The following is a 27306-nucleotide window of genomic DNA, read 5'->3' as shown; positions in this document are numbered from 1 at the left end:
CTGTGTAGACGTGTGCTCACCTCAATGATCTTACGAGCTTCCTTGTAGCGACCAGTCTGAAGGAAGGCGAAGAACAGATCATAAAGCATCATCATCTCTCCTCGCTTCTGGCTGATAAAGTCCATCACTAAAGAAAATTTGAAAATAGAGAAAGGAGGACAAAGAGGGGGAACATTAAAGACCTGCTGTGAATAAAAGAAAAAACTCCAGAGGGTCTTCAAACGGACCAAAAAACTACCCGAGTGAAGTTGACCCCAAAAACCTTCTACAAATTAAATTAAATTTGTATCAATTTTTGGTTTGTGTCACTGTCATTTTAACAACATTAGTGTTTCCAGAGGTCACCAGAGGTTAACCAGCCAGTCCACATTTGGAAAATCAAACAAAATATGCTGTCAATCATCTCCTGATTTGTACAGCAAAAGTTAAATTGTGCAGCTTCAGCACAGGCACCCTTACACACACACACACACGCACACACACACGCACGCACGCAGCACTCCATTTGGATTTTAGTTATCCAAATGGAGCTGCACATTCAGCAGGTAATCCCTGCTCATTTTTTTCCTCTGTCCACAAGGCAGAATAATGTGGTGCTTTGGGAGCTAAATCATGCAGAAGTGTAAATTAAACACAGATAAGTTTGCACCCAAGTTTCTGACTGCATTTAATTTCCAAGGTATAACTCTGATTTTCTATTTAAAACTGAAGGAAAGTTTTACATCCTTCACTCAAACTCTACCTAAAGTCGGAAATTCAACCAAAAATGTTAAAGGTCATAGTAGGCCAATCTGCTTGACCTCTGTGTGAAAATAAAATCAGTTTTTTGGTTTTTTTTTACTATAAACCCACAGAATGAGGGAAAGGCACTCGGTTTGGACTCTGTGTTTAATGTCATACAGTTTGGAGTGAGAATGAATTTAGCATTAAAGAGTAAGAGTTTAGCAGTGAGTTGTAATTCTGTTCTAGGCGTTGTAAAAGTTGTAAAAGTTACTTTGTTTTTAAGGGTGAGATGACCGTGTTCATCACAAAAGTAAAAATGTGAAGAGGTGCTCCACGGCGAGGCCTCAACCTTTACGCACTCAGAGCCACTTAGACCCCAGCAGCACGTTGGACTTGACATTTTTTACCTCGCCGCCGTGGCGGTATAAAGAGGCTGCTCTACATATGATTGGTTGAGTAGCTTCATCTTTGACCCGGGACTAAATCTTTCTGACCTTCGGGGGCCACTTGTGCTCTGCTGGATTCCCTAGCATCTGTTAACACGTTGTGTTCAACGCTGCAGCCGAAAGAGCACTTTGGGCGCAAACACAACATGCAATATAACAGGTTAGATGTAGGAAACTAAAGGAAGTGGCACACACTCCAACTCCATATGGGTTTTTTATTTACCAAGGCCATGTGTCAAGTTTAGTTGAATAATATAGTTTGAAGTATTAAGGGAGAGGAAATGTGCCTCATTCATGAATAACCTGCCTCTTTTTTAGTTAAACTCATTCAGGAGAAACTTAACCTTAGCTTAAGAAACTGGCTGTGTTGCAGCTAAAGTGAAAAGTACAGCTTTTCTCGTTTTTCTCATGTTTAATGTTTAAACGTGAGGAAGCGCTACACTTATTTTCTGTGCGCGCCTCATAGTGGATCATGTGCTCAGCAAACTTGGTGGGGAATTAGATCTTGGACATGCGGAGGAGAAAACAATAGAGAAGCTCAAGGACAAATACTAAAGGAAAAAAGACTGGGATGAGAAGAGAGACGAGAAACCATGGAAAAATCAGGGCTGTGCAACCTCTATAAACCAAAGAGCCACATAAAACTCATTTAAAGCCAGAAATGGTGCATAATCTTTTGTGAAAAGACAACTTAAATTTTTTTAATGAATATGAAATTTGTGGTCTTTTCTTTTAAACACCATTTTATTTCTGTTTTTTAAAACTATATCCTCGGCTTCCAAAATAGTCTAAAGGCAAAGAACTGTATTGATTGAAAATCAAAATAATCCTAAATGACCAAAAACAGAAACAATTTGTCTGATTTAATGTCAAACTGTATATCTGGTGATAATTGTATTTATTGACTTAAAGTCAAACAAATGGAGAAATTTAAAGTATTTTTTTAAATGGAGCTTGGGTTTAGTTTAGTTTCATCGATTTTTTTTTTTGCCAATTCTAAAACGAATGAGTCGTTTTCTACTGAACATAACTAAAGATCAGAAGTCGGCGTTCTACCTTTTTGCAATACATCTGTATCTCCTTTCTCCACCAGAGCAACGATGACGTCATGAATACGCGGGAGCTGGTTGTAGAGTTTGTGACACTCCATCACCGCATCGAGAGCTCCGGACGGATCTTTGCTGCAGGCATGAAGACAAACACACACATAGAGAGAGAGAGAGAAAAAGAAAAATGTGAGAATGAGTTCATCCAATCATTCATGTACAGAGCGGTGTCAGTGGGGAATAAAGAGTGTATCATGGGGCGTTAACCCCGTGCCCTCCCATTTAAGTACAATGACCCGCCTCAACAATACAGGCCCTTTGAATTCATGACAGCACAACTGTGGGGCGATGAGGTCTTTTGGCCTCAATACATCATTCCCACACAACCACGCGTGCTCTCACACACACCTGTCCTGGTGGGACTAATGACTCTACGGACAGGCTTTTAGAGGTGAAGCAATACAGCAGATAAAAGGACTCCGCTGATCTTTAGCCTCTCCGCACAGCCTCCAACTTTCGCTTCTTTGTCCACCTGCAACCTCCTCAACCTTCCCTCATCCCTTATTTCACTTTCCCCCCCAACCTTCACACTTCTTTTCTGACTTCTCTTTCTCGCCATCGTCTTTCTGATTTCACGCTGTCAGCTCTCAGTACCGACTCTGACCTGAACCCCCCCTCACCCCCTCACTCGAGCAATTTAGCTCAAATATGGCAACATTAGAGACCCCCACTCTGCCTTTCACAGCTCGCGCCCTTCTTCTCATGACATCCTCTCTCGCAGCCGGTCTTCATCGCAGAAAACAAAAGCTGCTCGCCAAGGGGAGGACTCGCTCCTGATGGAGGGATAACGAGAGAAGAAGAGAGGAAGTGCGCGAGAGACCACTTCAATCCCCTCTATTGTGACAGCGCTGCCATCAATCTGCTGATTGGGTAATTACCATGTCAATCACGCAGAGGTCAAAGCAGATAGGGCACTCGTAGGGAGAGAGGGAGGCAGAGGGGAGGACTGGCTGAGCAGAAACACAAGAGTGAGTGTTGGGCTGAGAGCAAACAGGTGTAATTTCTGAAGTGTTTTCTTCTCTAATCAATCAGAGAAGCAGAGATGCAAAAACACGCCCTGAAACGACCAACAACACCGGAGGGGGGCAAAAAAGAAACATTTGACCTTGGCACTGGCTTCTGTGCGGCGGGAGTGGATGACGGCGGTGAGGCGGGCGGGGGCGATGATTGGGACGGGAAGGCAAAGAGGAGCGCTAATTGAAATGAAGAGGCACAACATTATTCGGCTACGCCAGTCAAGAGGCTGTTTAACCGCACAACAGTCTGATTGAACGGCGCAGAAGAGAGACAAAGAGATTTTGGGAAAATGAGAGGAGGAGCGGGAGAGAGGGAGCAAAACCGGCGAGAGGGACGAGAGTCAAACATGCTAAGGTTCGTTCTGTGAGGATCTAATGGGATCTTTTCATACCTGCACATACTCGACTGTACACAAATACGAAAGATGAACAAAAGATGAATATCTAACCCATCTTTTAACTATAAGTACCCATATAAATCCTTAATAACCAAGTATTTCTTTAGAGTTTTAGAGTTTCTCCTAATAATCAATAAGAACTTACAGATTCCCATTTATTTAACCACCAGGTATTTTTAACTGCTTCTCATGATTATCCAATAGAAGTTGGAAATAGTAGAAATAAAATCTCCAATGTTCAGTTTTAGGGAACTGAAATGATGTCCATGTTGGTGAAGCCGTGTCTTCATAAGTACCATTTGAGGGCAAAAAACAATTATAAAAAAGATCCTATCATAAGCATAACCATGTAAAGTTTTGATAAAATCAACCAGAACTTTAACTGCAACTGTGTGCTTTGGTCAGAGGTGAATGAGATTGAGTGTTTCAGCAATAAATACTCTTTGTAAGTTTTGCATGAAAAAGGAATGTATGTTAAATTACTGATGCTCACTGTTGGGTACGGTGGAGGATCTGTTTCTCTTCCACCAGCCACACAAACCCTGTTAGTCCTAATTAAAATTTCTCAGTTCCCTCTACTGATCGCTTAATTATGATGCCATTATAAGTTAATTACTATAGCACAAAGAAACATGGCTGCTCTTCAGGAAGGCCAAAGAAACTCAAGTTCACAGACATGCACAGGAAGATTAAAAACTTCAGAGAGTATGGTTTCTGTGCGGCAAAGAGCATTGACTCTTTGAAACAGCACGTAATTTAAAACATAAATCTGCAGGCCTCAGCCGGTAAAATGAAATTGGATCACAAATTGGCTTTTCAACAAGATAATCCAGAATATATGTTGAAATCAAAATAGAAATCAAATTCATTGTGTCAACAAGAATGGTCAATTTTATCTACAATCTTACATCAAATTAGTTATTTTCTGCTGGCAAAACTAGTTTGTATAATTGTAATACTGGCGATTTTGCTAAAACACTTATGGATGTGAATTTCTTTTCTTAAACCAAGTAAATATTCACAAATGAAAGGTCAGATTACGCTGCTGAAATAAGATGAATTTAAGGATTTTTACACAAGACTGTTAATAGGCATGTCCATTCGATCCATCCAATCTTTTATACATTAAACACTTTCTCATAATCCCTTCTTCCTAATGAGGGATTAAAAAAAAATCTGTTGGCAAAAGAAGAGGGGGGCATGGCGTTGCAATTACACCGCATCTCTCTGCCCGCTGATCCACCCCTAAAAGAGCTAAAGATGTCGAAAGATGGATAATTTCCCTCTAGGTACAATTTAACTGTCACTTTGCGTTGCCATTTACTGCGGCACACAGCCCTGTTAATGTCCCCAACTTTGCATGTCAGACACTTTCCAGCCAATTAAGCCCTGAAAAAAAATAACGAGCGCTTTGCTCAGTGGAAACCTGAAGGATGAGACAAGGAGGCTCATTTTGACTTATTTTACCGCCCTCCCCTCCCCTCTCCTCTTTTTCTTTGCCTCCGTCCCGTTCCTTTGTTTAGGGGAGATGGGCAGGCCTGTTATCAAGCCACTGTCCTCCAGAACGAGGTGTCTGTGTCTCGAGACGCAAATGAGAGTGCGATCATGACACGACTAGCCTGCAGTTAAATGTGGGCTAGAATGGCACTTACTTATTACTGACATTATTCCTGTCCTTAACAGGTGATTTTGTGTAAAAAGGGTGAAAGCTGTGGTCACACAAAGGCAGGTGAACATTTTTCAAAGTTGACGTGGCAACATGGTATTTAGCGGTCCAGTCAATCCCACAGCCAGCCGACAAACAGGAACATTAGGTGTCAGCCTGCCATGAAAGTTATTTCATTTTAACCAACCGTAACCTGTTATTTCAGAGCGTTTCTGATCTCTGTCTTTATACAGGGAGAGAGCCAGCTCCCAGAAAATCCCAAACATGAGATGGATTTATACATAAATCGAAACATGACTAGCTCTACCGTAAGCGACCCAGATACCAGTGTATAGGCCATCAAGTTTAGGTTTGCACTTTGATACGAACGTACAGCAAGTAGAAAGACAAAAGTTCTTTTTTCAAAACAGAAATGTAGCACAGTTTAGAAAGACTATTAAAAACATCTCTCTCCACTTTGAAGTGAACTAAATTTCAACAATGCCTCACTCGCAACAAACACCTGCGCTTGGATGCAAGGTATCTGTGGCAGAAAGCAAAACAGAAAGGCAAAAGTGATTAGGTAAAGAAAATACACAAAAGGCTTGCCATATCCATGCAACTGGATTTGACATTTGGATTTTTCATTTTCTATCACTCCTTATTCACTGAAACTTGCAGATTTTACTCAAGCAACCAGGCCATCAACCACTTGTTTTTATTATTACAAACTATTTTTGCATTTACTTGGTGTGGAGTGTCTTACTGACTAAATTAACTAAATTAAAAAGCAAATCAAATCTTGTGAATTAAAGTTGACATTACCTGTTATTCTCCATCTGGTTCATGCAAATAATGTCTTTACAGTGATAGTGTAATGTGAGAGCAATGTAATGTAATGTCTTCATGACGATTTCCACAATAATACCACTGCAAAATCTTTAAACGAAATAACACCTTAGACTTAATAAACTAATTGTGGAAAGTGAAATTGGATGACTTCATTCAAATTCCATTTTTTTAATCATTGTGAGACCAACAAAGTTGAATTGTAAGGATTTTGGTTTTGCTTAATTTAAATTTGCTCAGTTTTTTCTTTTGTGATCGTCTCTTTTTTTCTTACTAATAAAGAAAATAATGCTTTTTCAATCCTAAGGAACAAAATTTCCTGAGATTTTTCCTACGTGTGTTATTGAGAGGAGCCAACTCTATAACTTTACACAAAACCAGAACGCAAATATTCAGCACTTCATAACCAGTTTAAGTAATAAAGATTGCAATCTATACATTTCATATAAATTATTGAAGAGTAAAATATGTCTTTCAACGTGTTCTGCATTGTTCATCCAACGGTTCTTTATCCGAGACTGTTATTTGTATAAAAAATAAATAAATATATAAATCACTTGCCTCCATTTAGCCACTCTGTTTCCATTTGTTTTTTTAGGCCTAAGTTTGGGAGTAAATTAGGCTTTTCTGTGAGCCGCACATCTCTTTTCAGCTCTGCGCCCGCCTCCTCATGCTCCATCATCCCACTACTGCCTTATCATATGCATCCTGCCAGCTCTTCACTTTGTTGGACTCATTAGCATTTACTGTCGCTAATCACTTCCTCCAGGATGGCAATCGGAGCTAGCTGCCAACTAGCGCGGTGGCAGGTTAGCACACACAATACTGCGCGGACGGGCGTGAAGGCTAACGGGGCGGCGTGTGTGATGGGCTGTCAAGGGCTAATCTGGCGGAGAAGTGTTCATTAAGTCATTAGCGCTGACGCAGCGATGAGATGGGTGCAGGCGGGAATGATGCCTGCTTTGTCCTCTTTTATCACTTCTCTCCATCCCCTCCTCCCACCACCAGTGTCTGTTTGTCCGCTGACTGACGGAATGAAGAGGTGGGGACGAGAACATGAAGATAAAAAGGGAAGAGAGCCAGACGACGGATTCGACCGGGTTGTAAAAGTCAAGTGTTGTGCTACTTGAACCTGCCCTGAAGACTGAACCACTGACTGTTTTTCTTACAATCCTAAAGATTTCGCACTGAAAACTGAGCTTTAGAAAGAAAAAAAAATATAGTAATTTGAAATTATTATCCCTGAAATTCAAATTATTAGTGATGTTGGCTTAGATGCAACAGAGTTAAAGGTGACAAAGTGTATGAAACTGGCCAGCTGTAACATTTTCAGAAATGATGGTGCAGTCCTATAAAAAAATGAAAAATATAACCCATCCTGCTGAAAGAACTTAATTAAATAAATGTTATCAAAATATCTTGGAATAATAACTAAAAGGTGTTTTAAGATCTGTAAAGACTTCCGATGACCTTGATAGTACAATGACTGATATCAGTGATTGTCAAGATGTTCAATAACTGACCACCATGTTCAAGATGGCCATTTTCAAGCCATTTCTCTTTTAACATACAGTCACATGATAAAAGTAATTGTGTTCTCTTGCATGTAACATTACAAAACGGCAAGATTTTAAATCACCTAAACATAAAATCTTCAAACAGAGTTCGATGATTTTGGAAGGTTTAACGTATTACAATGAATTTCTTTCTACTAGCTGTGGAGTTTCCCTTCTTTTTGACATTTGAATATTAGTGACTTTATACCTAATTTCCACTAGAAAGGTAACTGAAGTGAGTGTATTTCTACAAAAAAAGAGAAGAAAGTTAAAAGCCAGAGAAAGTAGTAATAAATTAAAATACAGTACAATTACAGTTTCAGACATAATGAAATGTAATGTAAGATCTAGCTGTACTCAAAGAGACAAATGAATATGAATTTAGGACCTAAAGTGCCTGAATTGAAAGGATGTGTCCAACACTTTTTGGAATCCGATTAATATAACTTTAAAATAAAATAACAAAACCAATCTTTACCAACCAATTCTACAAACCTGTACAAAGCAAATTACCAAAAGTGTAAAAATACATAGATGTTTACTATTCCAGTTTTTCCCTTTTCTCCTCAAAGCAAATAAAGGAAAGCTTTATAGGTGTGAATTTGCCTCATGGAAGAGACCCTCCGAGCAACCTACACACAAACCAATACCCCGCTGATTATAACCGGATCCGAGCAGCTATCTTTTTCTCTTGTGTTCATTAGTGTGTCTACTGCAGTATCAGCTGGAGGAAGTACAACTGGCACTTGATTTGGGAGCACCGGCTGGCGGTAAGCTGCTGTGTGTTCATGCTTGTGTTTTGGCTGGCGTTGATGACCCAGGAGTAAATTAGCCCGCTAATCTCACAGAGGCAGTGATTATCGTCGTGAACCTGGAAGCTCAGTTTGTGCTGGAGAATGGCGTCAAAGCAACACAAACACCAGCAGGGGAGCTACCTTCTGCACGTGTGTGTGTGTGTGCGTGGGTGTGTGTAAGCATCATTTCCAAAGGTCTACCTCATGTGTAGCAATGCACATGATGATAAACTGTATAAAAGGATGCGGACAGTGTGTGTGATGTCTTTAGTAAATCTACCAATTAAGTGGCCTGTGCATAATTAGCATGCTAATGAGCTGTTCTAGGTGAAAGCTGTTCGCACAAAAACGTACAAGATACACAAGCTGAATAGAGTTGAAAGGTGAGAGACTCCGAACTGATTGTTTGCTAATATTTACATTAGGAGAAAAAGATTTTAGTGGAACCAGAAGCATGGTTATTGGTATCAAGTAGGCCTGTCGCGATAAACGATAAATCAATTAATCGCACGATAAATTAAAACTATCGACCTCATTTTAATTATTGTCTATATCGTTTCTTCCTGCCTTTTTCTCTTACTGTTGATGACACTGAGTGAAAAAAGGTTCAACTCTGGTCCTCTCCACTGACCCTCTCTTTGTTATTTCCTTAGTGTAATGCCCAGCGCGCGCTGCACAATCTTATGTCGCGGATTGTCGACCCATTATCAAAACCTGAGACACGTTAGCCGACAAAAATCCTCGGTATAACGGTTCGATCGAACCAAGTGGTGTCCAACAATGGGTACAAAATAATAAATCCAGTTCATTAATTTTGAAACCAGGCATTAATCAATTCCTTACTACAATCTACCTGCAATGCATGTGGCGAGTGTCAGTCTGACTGAATGAAAATCATTATAACCTATTTATGTCACGTTAACGAAGAACAGCTGAAAAGTTACCGGGTTTTCTGGTAGAAATTTCGCTCCAACTCCTCCCCTAGTTATTTATATTTTATTTGCACGAAATGTTGAATAAACATTCATGTTTTCACATATCATCTCCAATGTCTGCTGGACTTCGGGTTGCACCGTGTCAGCTGTTCGGGATTCCCTCCGTGTTTCTCCTCAGAAAGTACGGAGGGGAAACAAGGACGTTAATTTTTAAAACTATTAAAAATGTTTGATGTAAATGCACCAAGCATGATTTTCCTATAGTTTTCAGGTTTCCTTTCAAGTCTCATCTGCAGCTTGCAGATAGATTCAGATTTTTATTCTCTAAGGGTTATAACATAATTATAAAGAAGCTAAACTTGTATAGCACTTATCCAATCATTCTGACCACAAAAAGAGCTTTACACTAGAGTCACAGTCACCCATTTATACACTGATACGCAGATCGGTTGGGAACTGGTTAAAGGCCTTGCCCAGGGGAACATCAGCATATAATAGGAGTAAGCAGGAATTGAACCTACAACCTTCACATTCAGTCTAATTTATATCAGCTAAATATTGGAAGATTGGTGTATCTGAAGCTTAAAGTCATAAGTTTTTGTTTCAATCAGAGGTTTCTTCCACAGGCAGCTAAATGAGTTACTTCCTGCACAAAGACACCAACACCAATTAAAAACTTTCTGAAAATACTGATACCCTGTAATTCTACCCTATAATTTGATTTAATTTTCCTGTGGAATCAATCAAGTATTTTTTTTATTGAACTATCAAATAAAACAGTTTTAAAACTGTTGGTGGGCCACGAGTGGCATGACTATTCAGTAGCGGGTTGCAGGCTAGAAAATTAGGCACCGACATCAACCTGCTGTGCTCATGTTATGGTAGAATACAGAAAAAAATATATGTTTTGTGCGATAATCACCTTAAAACTAATACTACATTTAGTTTATTACATATTTTTGCTTAAGCAATAAAAATAATTGTTTAAAAAAACTGCAGTATTGCATTTCTATTTATACCATATTCTTTGTGAGAAACCTTTTTTTAATTATTATTATTTTAAAGAAATTGGTTTGTGTTTTAAATTTCTGGTGCAAATTCTGTGAACATTATCACACGATGAAAATTACACACAGGCCCAAACCTACCACAAACACTTCAGTATCAAAGGATGGCCATAAGTGTTTCAGGAGATCAAGTGTGGTGTAAAGGTTGCAGCTGGCACATCCTCACATAAACAAAACCCTGGCTTCAAAACACAAACACACACCAACATAAATGAGCAATTTCCACATCCTCTCCCTTTCTGAATCGCTGACCCGGACTACAACCTCGGCTATGATCATAGGGAGGGATGAGTGACTCATTGAGATACACACACCTGGCAAGAGGCTTTGGCAGATGAGGAAACGGATCTGAAAACAAACATGAGCTTGTTGGCTGTTTGGCGGACGCACCCAAGCCACAAAACCACAACAAGCATCTGGTATTTCTGAACTTAACCTGGCAAGCCCAAGGTTTGCTTTTGGAGGATTGTGGCGATGTTTGCTTTACCTCTCCAAGTAAAACGTGATCAAGGGCGAGCAGAGACTGGCGGTGGGTTTGGCCAATCCAAGGGTGAAGATGGTGTCCTGCAGCCGGCGGACCGTGGTGGTCTCGCCCTTGGCCGCCACGGCATTCAGCATGTGGAAGATGGCGGTGAGGTGGGTGTCGTTCAGAATAATATCCTTCTCCTTCATCTCCTTCAGGATGTCCATTGCCTCTGGAGGAGGAGAAAGAAGAATTGCTTGCTCAGCATAAAAAAGAGCAGTAACCTGAGAGTGATTTACAGGTAAAGGAAAGACAGGACACACACAAAGAAAGGAAGATGAGGAGAGGGCAAAATGAGGAGAGAGGCGGCAAGAGATGGTCAGAGATTGGTTCGGAGAAGAGCAGGGTGTGTGGATGCGATAAAAGGCCGCTTTAGCTAATTCCATGTGGGGAAAACAAACCCTTATTAAAACAGCATTTTGCACCCAGTGGGGATGCAAATCCTACCCCGTATAATGCCAACTCTCTGCTAATTGCTACTTGCAGTTTTCTAAACGAGACTACAATTACCGGACCCCTACAATGGAGGCCAGCTTTTTGCCGTGGCCATGTGGAAAGCACTTGGGGGGCTAAATTATAGGTATGTGGCGACAAGGGCCCGCCGCGGCCCCTGTAGGACCTTGGTGAGCGGGGCGGAGGGGTGGATCGGTTCGGTCAAGTCTCGCTGGTAATGGAGGGCTTTTTACTGGGCCAGGCGCCCATCTGGCCAGCACAAGGGGCTAAATGGTGTAGAGGGAGTGAGTGTGTATGTGCGTTAACAGGGTAAAGTAATTAAGATGCGTTTACTGTCTATTTAGACAGCTGCTAATGGGCTGTCAGTGATACAGCCGCTCTCCACCACAGATACTAATCTATACAGCGAGACCAATAACGAGGAGGAGATGGATAGACAGAGACGCGCTGAATATATTTGAATAATCTGCTTTAAGCCTCAAATTGCAGGGTTCTGTTGGTATTGCACTTAAAATATATCCAACTGAGGTCCTTGATTCCGTTATTGAGGCAAAGATGGAAATAAAGCTCAAAATGGACACCAATGGACCATAGCGCTACAAAGGCCTCTTCTCTAACATCGATGTTATCGCAACTAAACCTCCAAAAAAAAGACTATCCTCAAATTTTCCACAGTCAAAACATTCTGCAGTTGATGAGCACTTTGGCATCCTAATTTTTGGTTTGTCTCTCCATCGTCCAACTAATTTATCTGCAAGAGATATTTTACAGTCGACTGTATTTTCAAAAATCTATTTATATCAACACTTGCGTCTGTTTGAAGTGAAGTAAGAACTGATTCATTCTCAGGTGTGAGGATATTTCTGGACAACATACTAGATAAACTAAGCTAGTTAAAGAGAAGGGTGTTACAACTGAGCCAAATCAAAAAGAATGATGTAAACCTAAACATTTGAAGTGGAAATTGCAGGGATAAATGGAAGCACAGAGCAAACATTTCACAGAAAATGACACACCTTGTTAGTTATAATTACTATCTAAAAGACCATAGGAACATGCTGATCTCGGATGTTGCCATCTACATAAGCAATATCTACGTCAAAGGCTCACCTGCTATCACTTCTGCTCTGTTCATCATCTCAGATGATGCATATTCTTTCTGTCTGACCGTTTCTCCCCCCTGAGCTTCTCTCCCTCCATCTACCCGCAGCTCTCTCCATCACGACATGACAGACCCGTTAATCACAGAGACCAATGGCTTGGAGCTGATCTGCCCAAATGGAGCAACACTACCCAAACTTCCCTCCGTCCACCATCAAAACCTCCCCCATGCCGTTCTCCCTCCATCTCCCCTTTCATCCGTACGCCAAGCTAGTATGTATATCCATCAGCTCAACCGAGCATCTCGACCAGCACACCGAGCCAGACCCCGCACGCGCTCGCATACACACGTACGCACGCAGGCATCGGGAGATGGGAGGCAGACAGCCCAGGTAAACAAACATCACACAGCCCAATGGTTCATGTAATCCTGCCTGACTTGACTGCTGCTGATGTCTCTTTAGAGAAACACACACACACACACTGCACTGAAGAGGAGCTTGGAACTACCAGAAAACAGAACAAGTTGCGTTTACTAAAGTGGGAGGCTGGACGGATTGAGGAAGAGGGCAAGGTCAGGTCAAAGAGATGCTTGGTGATAGAGGAGAGGTGTATTTATTAAAGAAAGGAGAGGAAGAAAGCTGTGTTTAGCCTCTTGAGGCCCATGTCGTTCAGCGGGTTCAAGGTTTGATTTTATTAGAACTGCTAGATATGAACAGGTAGATGGATAGAAAAGCTTTCAAAGGAATACTTAACACAAAAGTTACTGATAGGTACACTGAAATACATTAAGCTTGACTGTTCAAATTGATACAGTGCCATACATTCCCAGATAATGGATATTCAAGAAAGACATGAAGTCAGGTGTGCATTTATACACATTCTTTACTTTGATGCCCATAAATGAAACCCTGTGCAGCTACTAAACAAAGTCTATCAATGTGTGTTGATTCTTATAATTTAATTCTCTCTGTTGCATTTCCCCAAATAATTGGGGAAAACTGTCTTCGTTTTCTCTGCTCTGTCTACATGGAACTTGTTGCAAAAAAAACAGGACATTAAATTAACTGAACTTACTTCACTGAGCACTTTTAAGTCAAGACAGAGCTACAAATGACTTCCTTAAATTGTGACTTTTTAAAATAATTTGCATGTCAGTTTTCTATAATACTTGTATTTCCTGTATAAGCTCTTGGCCAGGACTCCCTTGAGTTTTTAATGCTAATGACACTTCCCTAGTTTAATAAATGTAAAAATAAATAGATAAAAAGTTTACTTCAACTCAACCAAGACCTAGGTGTCTAGGCAGACCAGTGTTTGCTTTTTTTTAGTCTGATCCTACATTTACAATTCTCAAAATGAACCAGACTTTCAAAGCAAATGAATTAGAGTTCACTTAAAGCAAACTAAACAGGGCTGGTGTGAATGCACCGTTAATGGCATTCAGGTAATCATTCTTTTGAGTCAAAAGATTCATAATCTTTTTGGCACAATCTTTAACCAACACAATACTGTTTCTAACAAATAGAGCTGGGACCGGATGAACAAATGTGAGAGTAAAAGCTCCAAGATATAACAGTAATTGCTCAGAAGAAGAAGAAAATTAATTGGTTTGAAGATTAGATAATGCTCCAAGAAAACATTAAAAGGACAATAAAGCTAAAGAACTAAGTAGCAAACAAAGTTGGCAGTCAAAATGAGGGGCTTCAAAGAAAAACAACAAAACCATTAAAGCAAGAGAGAAATAATGCAAGATGCCAAAAGACGTGATCTTTAGCTAGGCCTGGTGTTCGCTGGGAACCGGGCAGACCAGCGTCTGGGTGGGGAAAAGCTAACATCAAGGTTAGCCATGTGTGCTAATGTGGCTGACAAGCCTTGCCTCCATATGCACACACTCTAACTAATGGCAAATGCATTGAGAGCTGCCTATACACACCCCGACACACTCAGAGGCAGACGGACACACCGACCGACGTGCCACCAAATGTCTTCTGCTTGAATTCACATGCAAATTTCTGTGTCACTCTGTGTGTATGTATGTGTGTCTGTGTGAAATGTTCAAGCACTTTGGCGGACATGATCTGCCATTAGCATCAAGGCAGATTTCAATAATTCTGGAAAAATACACACAGTCCTGTAATTTTCCCCCTCTCTCATTTTCCGCTGATGTGTGTGTGGGGGGGGGCAAGAGAATGGCACGCTTTGAGAAAGACGGAGATGGTGGGGGTCAAACGGAGACGCAGAAACTGAGAGAGAATGATAAGGGGAGGAGAGGAAAGGCGAGAACAGACGAGGGAAACATTTCGCCTGTCACCCAATGCGAAACGCGGAGAAGCACAAACTGATGGTAATTGGGTCTTCAGTGAGCTGAAGGAAACCCACCGTAGAATTCGGAAAATGGCCAGCTAATATGGTAACCGAGAGAGATTGTGACAGATTTGGTGGCACACACACACAATCTCACACACACATAGAAGCTTGGAAAAAAAATTCACATACTTTCCAAGAAGTGCACAATTTGGTTGTACAAGCGACAACAAAAAAAAGAAAAAGAAATGACAATGAGCCAGACTAGTTTGTTAATACACAGAATGACTTACGGAAGGAAACAATTTCATCCATCAAAATGCTTAATGAGTCAGTTGAACAACTTTTGTCTTTGCCACACGAAGAATTAACTTAGTAATAAATGACGGAGGCAGACAGCAGTGACTCGTTTCCACAGTGTGAAAATGAGCTATTGTATCATTTTACAATGCACAGAAGCAGGAAGGATCGGTTCACTGAACGCGTTTGCATTATGCGAGCGTCTGGGTCCGTGTGGCTCCAGTGTAAAAACATTGAAAATTGCTAATTAATCTCACGCCACTGACTTGTCATTTCAGATGCAGTGAGAAATTAAATGGTGACTGAAATCAAGCAATTTTCAGGTGATCGATACTTATAGGTAAAATATGCTCCCAATCAGAAAACCCACCGAAGCGCTACCAGAACTCACACACTGAAATCTTCAATGTGAACACTGTAACTCAGTAAAGGAGATTAAAATGAAGCCATTTTCAGAATCAGTTATAGTGAAATGTGTCGGGTTCCCAAAGAATGCAGGAGAGAGAGCAAGACTATCAACAGATAACAAAAAGGATAAAAAAATCGCGTAGCAAAGTTGCTCTCTTATTTTTTTAATTAGATTTCCCCCTCTGCCGGTCATACACATTGAGGCCCCCAAGTGTTGTGCGTTACGAGTGAACTGGTCTGCTTGGAAGAACATCGAGACCGGTTAGACCTCAAATCGAGGATATTCAACATGTTGGATTGGGTCCGATATAGCAGTGTGGTGTTCACCAAGGACAAATGGGAACGCAGCCTACCAAGTGTGACTGTGACATGTAGCCAATCAGAAAGCAAGGTGACGGAAACTCAGAGAAAACCAAACAAACAAGTTAAATCTGCCAATGGGACGACTATTTTTTCATCAATATTAAGGAATTATTTACTTAATACTTGTCTCTATATCTTGCTAAAAAAGTTACTTCTAAGTCAGTTTTATCTAATGTCAAGTGCACCAAGATATTTGCACTAGAGACTAGACCATAAACACTTGGTAAGATTTTGTGTTTTTGTAGTGAATTTCAAAAGTGAATTATTCCATAACATATAGATGAATATAAAATGTCTCTACTGTTCCGCTTTGTATTTCCTCTTACAGCTTAATGATGCTGTATTCGTCTTAAGTTCTCCTTTCAGGAATTGGATTTTGATGGACAAACACATCAGATATTGATTCTGACAACTTACCCTCAACTTTGTCATTCAAAGAGAGCGTCTTGATCAGTGCGATGTACTTAATGGGATCCAATGTGACTGATGAGTCCTTTCGACTTCTAAAAGCAGAGAGAGAGATGATTAATGTGTTCTCTTAACAGTAATGCAGCTCATCTGCTGCATGCTGTCAAGGTTCAGTCAGACCGGAGGGCAGGTGGTGAAAGACTAGGCAGAGGAGGAAACAAGGGGAGAGTTTCCTGTGTTCCCGCTCGCCAACAGAGCGGCTGGACCCTGCATTAATGTCTCCCCTAATACCACTCAAGTTAAACTTTAATGGCCCACCACCGGCCGCGGCGCAGCGTGTGTGTCTGTGTGTGCGTCTCCCGCTGCACTCACAACTCCCTCTTCAGGTTGAGCGCTTCCTCCGCGTTGTTATGACGGCAGCACAGGCCGATGAGGACGGCGTACGCCCCGACGGACATGTCGCCTTCGTGCTCCTGCTTCAACTCAAGGGCGCGCTGCAGGTTCTGCGGAGACAACCGGACACTCAGAAATACTGAGCGTGGAGACAAAAACGAATGAAATGGGAAGGGTTAAGGGAAGCGTACCTCTTCAGCGCTCAGAGCATGGATGGTCTGTTTAAGAACGGAGCTCAGTGGTTTGTTCTCCGCTTTGAGTTCAGCCAGTTTGCTTTCGAGTTCCGAAACTTTGTTCTCATCTCCCTGAAGAAGACAAAAAGTTCGTCACAAAACCAACATGCAGCCTCGCAGTTACGTGACTTTGTAGTAATATGGTTGCTGTCGATAGTAAGAATTAAATAAATATAAATATTTGAAAAATAAATAAAAAATAATCAAAGAAATTTAGCATATGAGAATGAATGCTATACCAATTTGGAACTTTTAATGATTTATTTTAATGCTTTTCTCCATTAGGTCAATTATACAACATACAGGTGAAGTGAGTAAATACAGGGATTGGGCAAACATATTTAAAGTTAGAGTGGATTTTCTCTGACCTTCATGCTTTCAAAACTGCGGATACAGTCTGAAATTTATTTACACTGGAGCTTTTAAATTCTCCTATGTAATAATTACAGATTACAGATCTTAGATTCGCTTTAAATAAAACAGATTTGCCTGTCAGTAATAACGGGAAAGTCTTAGTAACTTGGCAAAAATTTGGAAAAGCCAAGAGTAGATTTCCTCAAGTCTTTTGGAATGATGGCGTCATGCTGCGGGTCTGATTTGTGAAACTTTGAGACAAGTGTGAGTTGAGAAATATTTACAAACACCAAAACAGCATTTGGAATAGATGAAGCAGGCCAACATTAGGTTTTTTTCACTGGACACACCAGACAAATTCACTCCTGTACTCTTAATATTCAGATTGTTCTCAAATGATCTGCCATATGTAAGGCATTAAAGAGAAAAACTATGCTTCTCTAACATCCTTTAATTATTTTTACTTACGGTGGCCCAAGAGGCTGACCCAGAGTCTCTTTCCTTTGAAACCAAAGCATGCACATCCTGCAGAACACAGTAAGCATCAGATGTTGACGTTTCTACAACCGTGATGCAACAATTTCACAAAGTCAACTTTAGAAACTGAAGAGATGTGGCCGCGACAAATAAAATCTTTGGACAGAAAATAAGCACAAATATTTATTTGTGACCAGAAACACATCAGAGGTCCTAATCTGTACCTTAATTAGCTCGGGGCAGTGGTAAGACTCCAGGAGGTTTTTGATCCTTCGATAGATGTTGGGAGAAATTGTAACATTCTGCAAAAAAAAAAAAAAAAGAAAGAAAAAAAAAAACAGAAGAAAGAAATTCAAATGTCAAGATCACAAAAACAGCAAGATGTGCATGAAAAGCAAAGAGTTTCAACAATTTGATAAAACTTTTCTTCATTTAGGGGAAAATTGAAACATTAAGTCAAACCTAAGGGGAAACTACAAATTTGTATATTGCTGTAAAAGCTTGGCTGGTGCATCTCTAATCTAAATGTCTAGATGTCAAGACCCTATGAGGTTAATCAGGTTGCCTGTAGCAGGATTTGCCTGTCAGAAACTTAACCACAGGTCATTTGGGATTCATAAACGTCTGAACAAATATTTTAAATCATAAACAACGTCACTGTGATGTCCAAAAGAAGCTGTGAGCCATTCCTCAGTCTGAAATGTGTTACTTTTATATTTACATTTTCCCCCACAACCATCAGAAAATCAAATGCCAGAGAATCTGGAAGGAAAACAAATGACTGGCTCTTAAGCCCTGTGCACAGCCTTAAGTTTTGCAACTTCTTTAGAAGGGATTTTTTTAAATTGCCAATATGTATCTAAGATGATGCTTCTTGTTCTTGTTGATTATGCATATGGTGTGTATGTCAAAATAAATGAAAAATACAAGAAAAATATCAATGAAAAAAGATAATTTCCTTTGTGAGACCTCAAGAGCCTGGTGATATACTGCAAACAGCTTCAAGTAATTACATAAAAGCTCCTCTAAAACATAATAATGGGTTTAACAGATGTTAAACCCATTACACACATCAGTGTGTGAAGTTTATACCTGAGCATGCAGCTGACTGAAGAAACTCCTCAGTTTGTCTTCCTGCACATGGACCTGCTCCTCTGAAATGCTCTCTATCAGATTGTAGAGGAAGTACGACGAGGTCTCTGTACACACACACACACACACACACAGAGAGCAGTCGTCTTGGGAAATAAATTTCATTTGCCACTGTGTCAGTCACAGTGTCCATTTGTGCATTCATACTATTTTTCTGTAACCTCTGCAGAGTGTGAGGTTGTGTCATTTCTGCTGACAGAAGCTGCTTTGGGTCTGCAGTTTGAGTGAACGTACGGCGGCTCGCTGAGACAGCTTCCTCCTACTGCCACGCTTATGCACACACGCAGATGTAGTCTAACTGGAAGTGACACGGATAACAGTCTCCATCGCTCCCACCAGCGCACACACGCCAGCTTCTGCACTGGAGACTCCCCTGACGCACGCACGCACGCACACGCACACACAGTCTCTGTGCTGCATCAGCAGTAAGGCTCTATTCCCCCAGGTAGCAGGTCCTTCACCAACATGCTGACAAACACACACATACACCCACCCTTTACAACGTATAGGGGCTCTAAGATGAGAAGTAGGACGGACATGAGCTCATCGCTATGCAGACTGGATGTAAACATGGATTTTATTACCAATGATATGCAGGAGGCAGTTTGTGCAACTGATACGACACAGATAAAACCCACAATGGAACCTCCTGTTGTGTTTTAAACCTATACAAAACTCACAAAAATTACATTACGAAAGAATTACAAAACTGAGAACATACATGTGAGAATGAAGTGGATTTATTGTCTTACCAGACGGGTTGAAGTTTTTAGAGGAGAAGCGGTTATCTGTGTGCAGCAGCTGAGTAATCTGGGAAAAGAGAAGAAAGTATGCATGCGCCTAGAAGTACTTTCAGATTTTGTCATTATACAACCACAAACCTCAATGGATTTCACATGTAAATTGGATTTAAACTCAATTTTATTACGTATTGCATTTTCTTTCAGCATCCTCAAAAAAGTAGAATGAAGTGTAAATCTATACATTTCTGCCCTCATACAAGACTCAACCAATTACTGTTTATGTTTTTAACTTAAGTTTCATGCCACAGCATGATGCAGCCACCACCATGTTTCACTGCATGTTGGCTGTGTAAGGTTTTTAGACTGAAAGTATGCACAGGTTTACTATTTACAAAGTAGCAAATGTTTAAACTCAAATGGATTTTACAGTCAAGGGAGCTGTAAAGTACATCTTACACATACGTTAGCAAAAAGAAATAAAACTAAACAATTTTCACTTCTTATTCAGTGAATCGCCTCTCATGTTGTAATGTGTATCGAGAGTTCATCCAATTTGCTTTTGCAAAAAAGTCAAATCTCAAATTTAAGGACGGTATTTAAAAAAACAACTACTTTTATAGAGCAAGCATCATTCATAAATTATCAATAAAGCATCAAAAATGCATTACAAATACATTACAAACACAGCCACCTTTTCAGTTCTTTATTTTTTAGTCAAAAGTTGACATGCAGAAGTCATACCTTGACCATGGAGTCCACATCAGAGGACCTGCAGGGGGCAGTAGAGGACAATAAATAAACACCAGCTGCAGCTTAAACACAGGAAGACTTTATGCAATTTGGTAATTGAGGTAAAAAAACACAAGAAGAACTTTGTCTACTGGGATGAGAGATGGTTTAATGACAATATAAAGACATTAAAATGTCATCTGCTCTTTGTATGAGATTCAAGTAGAAACATTTAAAGTTGAAGAAAATCTATAATTTTACAATTACGACTCAAAGGTAAAAGGTAAAGGTATTTTTTTTATATAGCACATTTTCAGCAACAAGGCAATACAAAGTGTTTACTTTGTAATAACATCCTCCAACTTTCTGTCTTTTCTTTAAAACACACTTCTTAGGAGAGATGGGATTATTTCACCACTGCTGGAGAAATGACAGCATATCACAGAATACAAGAAGAAGAAGACACACGGTTTCCAGTTCCACACCCTCCGTCCCAAAGTACAACAGACGAGAGACGGCGTACAAAAGTCTGACACACCACAAAAGACACAAAGTCACGTATGAGCCCAGGCGCGCGCGCACACACACTACGGGCTAAATGATGACAATGTGCGACATCTCCAGCGCTGTCAGCGAGATGTTGGAAAAGGAGGAGAGGGAGATGAGAGGAGAGAAGAAGAGGTCTTTAATGATTAAATTATCCCCTGACCTTGTCTTTGACAGGGGCAGGTCCCGCACAGCGATGACACGGCGCTCGCAAGCACACACACACACAACCATGCACACGCACACAGACACGCTTCCCCAAGTGACAAGCCCAATTATGACCCTGTCAGGCAACCTAACCATCACGGGAGTGTGTGTGTGTGTGTGTGTATGAATGTGAGAGCAAAGCGAATAGACATGAGAGGAAAAGGGCTGATTTAGAAAGAAAATAAAAATACTAATAACTAGTGATGACTTAGAATATAATAGTCGAGTGCTGAACAGACATCCCAGAGATCACACATCAAGAGCTAATGAGGTGATCAATAATCCGCTGCACAAAGACAGGAAAAAAAAAAAAAAACACGGAACCGAACTTCATGGCTTAAATGCAAAATGCTGTGTGTGTGTGGAGGGAAAAAGGTAGTGGCAGCATCATGATGCGGGAAAGTTGGTGCCAAGTGCTTTTCAGAAATTCTACCAAAACCGGAAACATTTTGTTGAAAAGATAAAATTCCAGTAGGTTTATGACGCATGAAGATAGAATATTTCTCCATATTTTACAAGCAAAAGAAACCAGTAAAGGCTAAATTTAATTCAGACGTGTTTTGATGAGGCCAACATTTAAATGCAAGAGCTTGATCTTCTTGTACATCGTATTTTATCAAGTCCGAGCTCTTCAGGTGTGGAAATGCCGAGTTCGCTTAATGTGGGCTTGAGCTCCTGGATCACGGACTGGTAGATGTCTTCATGAGGCCTGGCTTTGTCCTCGGTGGAGAACAAGAACCTTTCAAGTCAATCCAATGAGGCTCTGTCAACTAATATTTATTGGGTGATTAGGGGGTCAAAAATAAATTACAACCCAGTTGCATCATTGCCAGAGCAGCAAATGTACCCAGTGATTTGTATAAAAACCATAAATGAGATGGTTTTATAAATGAGATCGCCATAAGTTTTTCATTTTCTGGTTAAGTAAAGGTTACAATAATCATATAATTTATCATAATAATTTATGGGACAAATTATCCAGAAAGGTTTGTTATCACAGGCCTGGACACTATTGAGATTTCATTTATCGGAATGAAATTTGAAGACAAAACATTTTCGCCAGGCACTGAGCATAAAGAACTTGGACAGGCTGAACCAAGAGCATAAAGTCGAGACTAAGTAATCGAATTTTTGCTCAGTGAAAGAAAATAACTTCAGTCCCCACAGGGAAGTCAGCACTTTACTCCTCGGTTCACTTCCAGCGTCGCTCGGGGGCCCGAGTGTTTTTGTGCAGCCGTGTAGTGCTAAACTGTAAATATTCATAAACACCCCTTCAACGAATGCCTGCGAGTCAAATGCTGGTCCTAAGGCTCAGCACTTGTGTGTCGGAGAGAGTGAGGGAAAAACGCAACCAGCGCAGAAGTTGGAGGGGGCAATGGTAGTGGGCATATGCTCATTTGCATATCTCCCACGGTGCTTTGGGCGAACGCATGAGGGGCGAGGGCCTCCATATGTATGAGGCACCCGTGAAAGTCTGCGTGATGCAGCGTTTCTCCCTGCAGCTGCCTGGGCGCACAGACGTCTGTGGATGGTGCGATGGGCCACACATGTCACATTCACACACACACACACTTGCAGCATATGCTGCAGTGACCTCCATAGCAAAACCCCAGGCTGGGGATCCGAGGGGCCAAATATGTAAAAAACGCAGAATGTAAACTGATGCAGAAAATGGGAAGACAAACAGAGGAAGGGGTTAATTGACTCACTTTTTGAAGCCGGAGATGAGGCTACCCCGGAAAGAAGTTGCTGGACCTCTGAGATCCAGAGATGGGAAAGAGGGATCCGATACTGAGGTGGAGAAAAGAAATGAAGAAATGTTAAAGAAAAAGAGCAGATCTGAGAAGACGGAGAGTCTGATTGTCGATTTATGTCATCAGGCAACAGTCTGATCATTTAAAATCTGCCATCAAGCCTGACTTAAGGAAATCAGATGCTGTTTTTTGACCAATCAGTGTCAATGAAGCATTTCATTTGAGACATATTTTCAAAACAAAGGAAGATGGATTCGAAACAGGAGCTTGAGGTTCTGAATTACTGGAAAGAGGTTAATAAGTAAAGCAATGCATCTTTTCAAAACCTTTTGCTATTGATTTTAAAATAAAGTATCCGCGATAAAATTTCTCAACTTGAAGGAACTGCTAGATATCTGTGGAATGTTCTTTTGGCATCAGAGAAGAAAATAATAATGGGAGGAATGGGTGGTACAGCATGAACCGACTGTTAAGCAATGAAATGAGGTTGCCATGATTATTTACAGAATGGAAGAAAATTACATTTTCTGTGACATTTCTGTTAAAATACTGTGAGAAGTATGCCAGAAAGTGAGAGTCTAACAATTTTCTGATTATTTTTTTCTGGAAAATCAAGCACATGTGAAAAGGGAAACAATTTCCATGTTTTCCATTTATTTAGGACAGAATGAATTGTGGAAATTGTGTCTTTGTTTCCACAGAAAAAAACTTTTAATTATTATTCATATTTTTCTCATTTGACAGAGAAGCTCTTACTCACTTTACTCAAAACTTTTAACTGCAATGAATCAGTCCTGAATGGATCTGAAGAGGTTGACAGCTCAATTTTAAATCTCAACTTTCAGTTCCTTCATGGATGAATTGTGAAAGCCTTATAATTACCCTGTCCGTCTCTCTTTATGTTGTTGTGGAGATTCATTTAAAAGTAGTTGAACACATTCAATTTATAAAGTATTTTTTCCCTCAAGATTTTTATACATTTGGTTTTTTATTAGCTCTTTAATTTGCTTTTGTCTTTTCATTTGTATTTTTAGTTTCTCTATGCTTAGAAGTCACCTTTTTTCTGCAAAAAGCACCATAAAACACAATTTACCATAATCAGGCAGGTAACAGGGATTAAACTGAGACACGTATGTTGCAGTGAGGCTAAAAGATGAAAGACAGAAAACAGGACTAGCTATCCATAATTTAGGAACCCTTCATATCTCCCCCCTCTGCTGAACGCAGCTCTCCTCACTCTTGCTCTTTACAAATTCACACAAACTAATTCCTTAAAAGGCCTGATGAGCACAGAGGTGTTGGAGGGTAAATGTGAATGTGTGTGTGCCAATCAGCCTGTAGGCAAAGCAGCAACTTCTATGATTCTGAATGCTTAAGATGGTGCAGACATTCTTCAGAGTTTATTAAAAACTCCATTAGAGTCAATGTGTGTCGACTTACTTAAAGTATAAACTTTAGCCAGGTCGCTAGTAGCCAGTCCCCGAATCTTTGCATACACAAAGGCCTCAGAGTCCACAGAGACGCCCGAATCCTGAACAGACAACAGCATTTTTTGTGTATATGTCACTAAAAACCTTTCGGTGAGCACCAGAGAACAAAACGTATCGAGACTTTATCGATCACCTGGAGGGTTTGAAGTGTGGCCTCCAGGCTGGGGAATACGGGGAGGATGTAGGTGACTAATGTGTCCATGTCGGGGGCGACACCGAGTCTGTCCATGCCTTTCACCACCTCCACCACACCTACAACCAACAAAAACACAGAAAAATGTGCATTTTATAATCTTCAAGAAGAACTGAATCATGAAAAATTCGAAGACGGAAAACATCAGATTCCCAAAATCTGTTTGTTAAAAGTTTTAACATGACTTTTAACTCCACCTAAAAGTCATGTTAAGAGTTTTGTTTTAACATATAGAGTAATTCTGAATCAGAGTGTCTGTGCTTTTTTTTTTTGAGTCAGGCTCTGGTTCTGCTGGAGCTTTCTTCCTGTTAAAGGAGAGTGTTTCCTCTCCACTGTCGCTACATGCACGCTCGGTATGACAGATTGTTGCAACGAAAACACAAAACTCAATGCAAATGGCTGGGTCATGTAGTGGGAGCTAAACAACACCTGCCCATCACCCTGTGTGCTTTAGTAATATTTGCTCTAAATTTTTCATTTTAAAAGCATTGTTTGTATTGCAGCAGTCTGATTTTATGTAGTGGCAGATGCATTGCCACAAACAAACTTAAATACTTTTTATCATAACTCATCCTTGCAAGAATGTGTGATGAAATTTTAAACCTATATCAACAATCCCTAATCAAATTACCAAATACTTTTTAAATGATAAATCAAGGATAATCAATATTCTACAGTATATTATTTCATCAGCCATACCAATGAATAATTTTTACTTTTCTGTTTTACAAAAAAAAATGAAGCTGCATTATTTTATAGGTTTTAATCTGAAATCTTTAATATTCTCTGTACAAAACTGGCGTTTTCACTCAAGGATGTAAGAATTTATGGGCCGTCTCTGCTCACAATTTAAAAAAAAAAGCCCAGAAAACTTAACTTCATACATGTTCACCTAAAGCGGCTAATGCTCGTCTTACAGTCAAATATTGCGCACACACTTTTCTCCGCTCACTCTCACGTTCCAGCCTGCAGCTGTGGACGTTCTCCACGCCCTGGACTGTTATAACGCTAATGGCTGCGTTGCCCTCCAAAACCAGGCTGCTTAGTAAACATATGTGGGCACAGACACACACTTGGCCTCAAATGGACTCTTGCACCCTGCTCTCCAGCAGAACCCTCAGGTCCTGCCCCAGGAAAGTTGGCCAAAGCAATCGCATGCATATGGAAAAGCTGCTCAACACTCTGCGTCATGTCTCGGAACGTGCCCCATAAAAGGCAGAGGCCTAAGAGAACCAGGACACATGACCTCATATCTGTGCTTTTTGGTGAGTGGTGGGTAAAACAGAAATACTAATGCAGCATTATCAATATTACCAATACCTCTTCATATGCACAAAACCATCTTCCCCTAGTTCACACACACATAACCTTAGGTTATATAAATATATATAGATAGAGAGATGCTTGTGTTTGTGTGTTTACCTGTCAGGCTCTTTGCATCAATAAAAGATGAGTTCTGGGCTTTTATATGCCATTAAAACCTGCGGCTGGCCTGCATTACCCCAGGTAGAGGTACCTGAGCCACTTCATCCATTCAAGACTTCTCTTCCCTTCATATCGTTCATTCATCCACTTCTCCCAGTATCCATCTAGCCATCTTTCAAAAAAAAAGTAAACAAACAATTTTCCCCTTTCTTCTCAATGGAGGATCCCCATCCACTCTGCCATCCATCGCTTCATTCTTACCCCTCTCATCGCTTCCATCCGTCCTTTTTTTGTGAACGGAGAGAGGCAGCACCTGCCATCTTCCTGAATAATCCATAATCAATTTCACGCTGAGCCAAACAGACAGAAAAACAAGTGAATGGAGAGCAGGAGGTTTAAATGCGGAAGCCGGACGTCCCACACGTGCTCCTCGTCTTCCAGACGTGAGCTTCCATGATCATCAGCACTTTTTCATTCACGCAATGAGAGCTTGTGGAGTTTTTTTTTTTTTTTTTTGCTCAACATGCCTTCAAGCAAGAAGCTTTTAACCTTTTGAACCCAAGTGTTTCTTTGCAACATTTAAAGATTTAGAGGACATCTCTAATACTCTTCAAGATGAGTCATGTTGCTTTTTATTTGGGGAAGAAATGGGACCCACAATCTATTTCCAAACTATCCAATGTAATAAATGAGTACAATATCTGGATTATGGAAAAAAATCTGTACTCAAACTTAAACCTTCATGTAATGGAAAGTTAACTAGCCAATAATAAACTCCTTCCCAGGAGTATGCAGAAGTAATTTCAAATAAAAGAAACTATGAATTAATAAGGAAAGATTTGTTTAAAAAAAAACTAAAAGGACAAATATTAAACTGGTTCAGTTAAGGGATTCATGTGTGGAATAATCCTTGTCAAGAGTGAAAACTGTTTTTCACTGTTAAATGAAAAAAAAGTATAAAAATAATTTGATAAACAAATGCAGTAAGGTTTGATTATGGTTGTTTTTTTTCTTCAGTTTGTCTAGAGACTTCTTGGAAATGTGTTTCGGAAAAACATGCAGGAAGGACTCTGCTGATTGTTGGTGACAAAAATAATAAAGAATCATTTCTTATATTTTCAGAATCAGTGAGGTGTTTAAATACGACGGAAAAGCAGCTTTATGCTGGAAAGGATGTGGTTTATTCAGGCTGCGACAGAGCGAGAGAAAGCA

At 40.3% G+C, this 27306-nt stretch overlaps 1 protein-coding gene across 1 annotated transcript in view; it reads right to left on the bottom strand.

Annotated features, from left to right (window-relative positions):
- lrpprc (leucine-rich pentatricopeptide repeat containing) overlaps positions 1 to 27306 on the bottom strand; it is a 59469-nt gene that overhangs the window by 23544 nt on the left and 8619 nt on the right. The window contains exons 12-25 of the mRNA XM_055029889.1: positions 24610 to 24728; positions 24427 to 24517; positions 22942 to 23023; positions 20492 to 20519; positions 19760 to 19817; positions 18948 to 19054; positions 18080 to 18157; positions 17847 to 17903; positions 16983 to 17096; positions 16771 to 16901; positions 16408 to 16493; positions 11023 to 11230; positions 2226 to 2350; positions 21 to 127 (exon numbers count right to left, since the gene is read on the bottom strand). Of these exons, the coding sequence (XP_054885864.1) occupies positions 21 to 127; positions 2226 to 2350; positions 11023 to 11230; positions 16408 to 16493; positions 16771 to 16901; positions 16983 to 17096; positions 17847 to 17903; positions 18080 to 18157; positions 18948 to 19054; positions 19760 to 19817; positions 20492 to 20519; positions 22942 to 23023; positions 24427 to 24517; positions 24610 to 24728 (1391 nt within the window). The remainder of the gene's footprint in view (positions 1 to 20; positions 128 to 2225; positions 2351 to 11022; positions 11231 to 16407; positions 16494 to 16770; positions 16902 to 16982; positions 17097 to 17846; positions 17904 to 18079; positions 18158 to 18947; positions 19055 to 19759; positions 19818 to 20491; positions 20520 to 22941; positions 23024 to 24426; positions 24518 to 24609; positions 24729 to 27306) is intronic.

This window comes from Poeciliopsis prolifica, unplaced genomic scaffold (genome assembly GCF_027474105.1).
Source record: "Poeciliopsis prolifica strain line A6 unplaced genomic scaffold, Auburn_PproV2 SCAFFOLD005, whole genome shotgun sequence".
Taxonomy (NCBI): Eukaryota; Metazoa; Chordata; class Actinopteri; order Cyprinodontiformes; family Poeciliidae; genus Poeciliopsis; species Poeciliopsis prolifica.
This window is presented reverse-complemented; position numbering and strand designations above follow the sequence as displayed.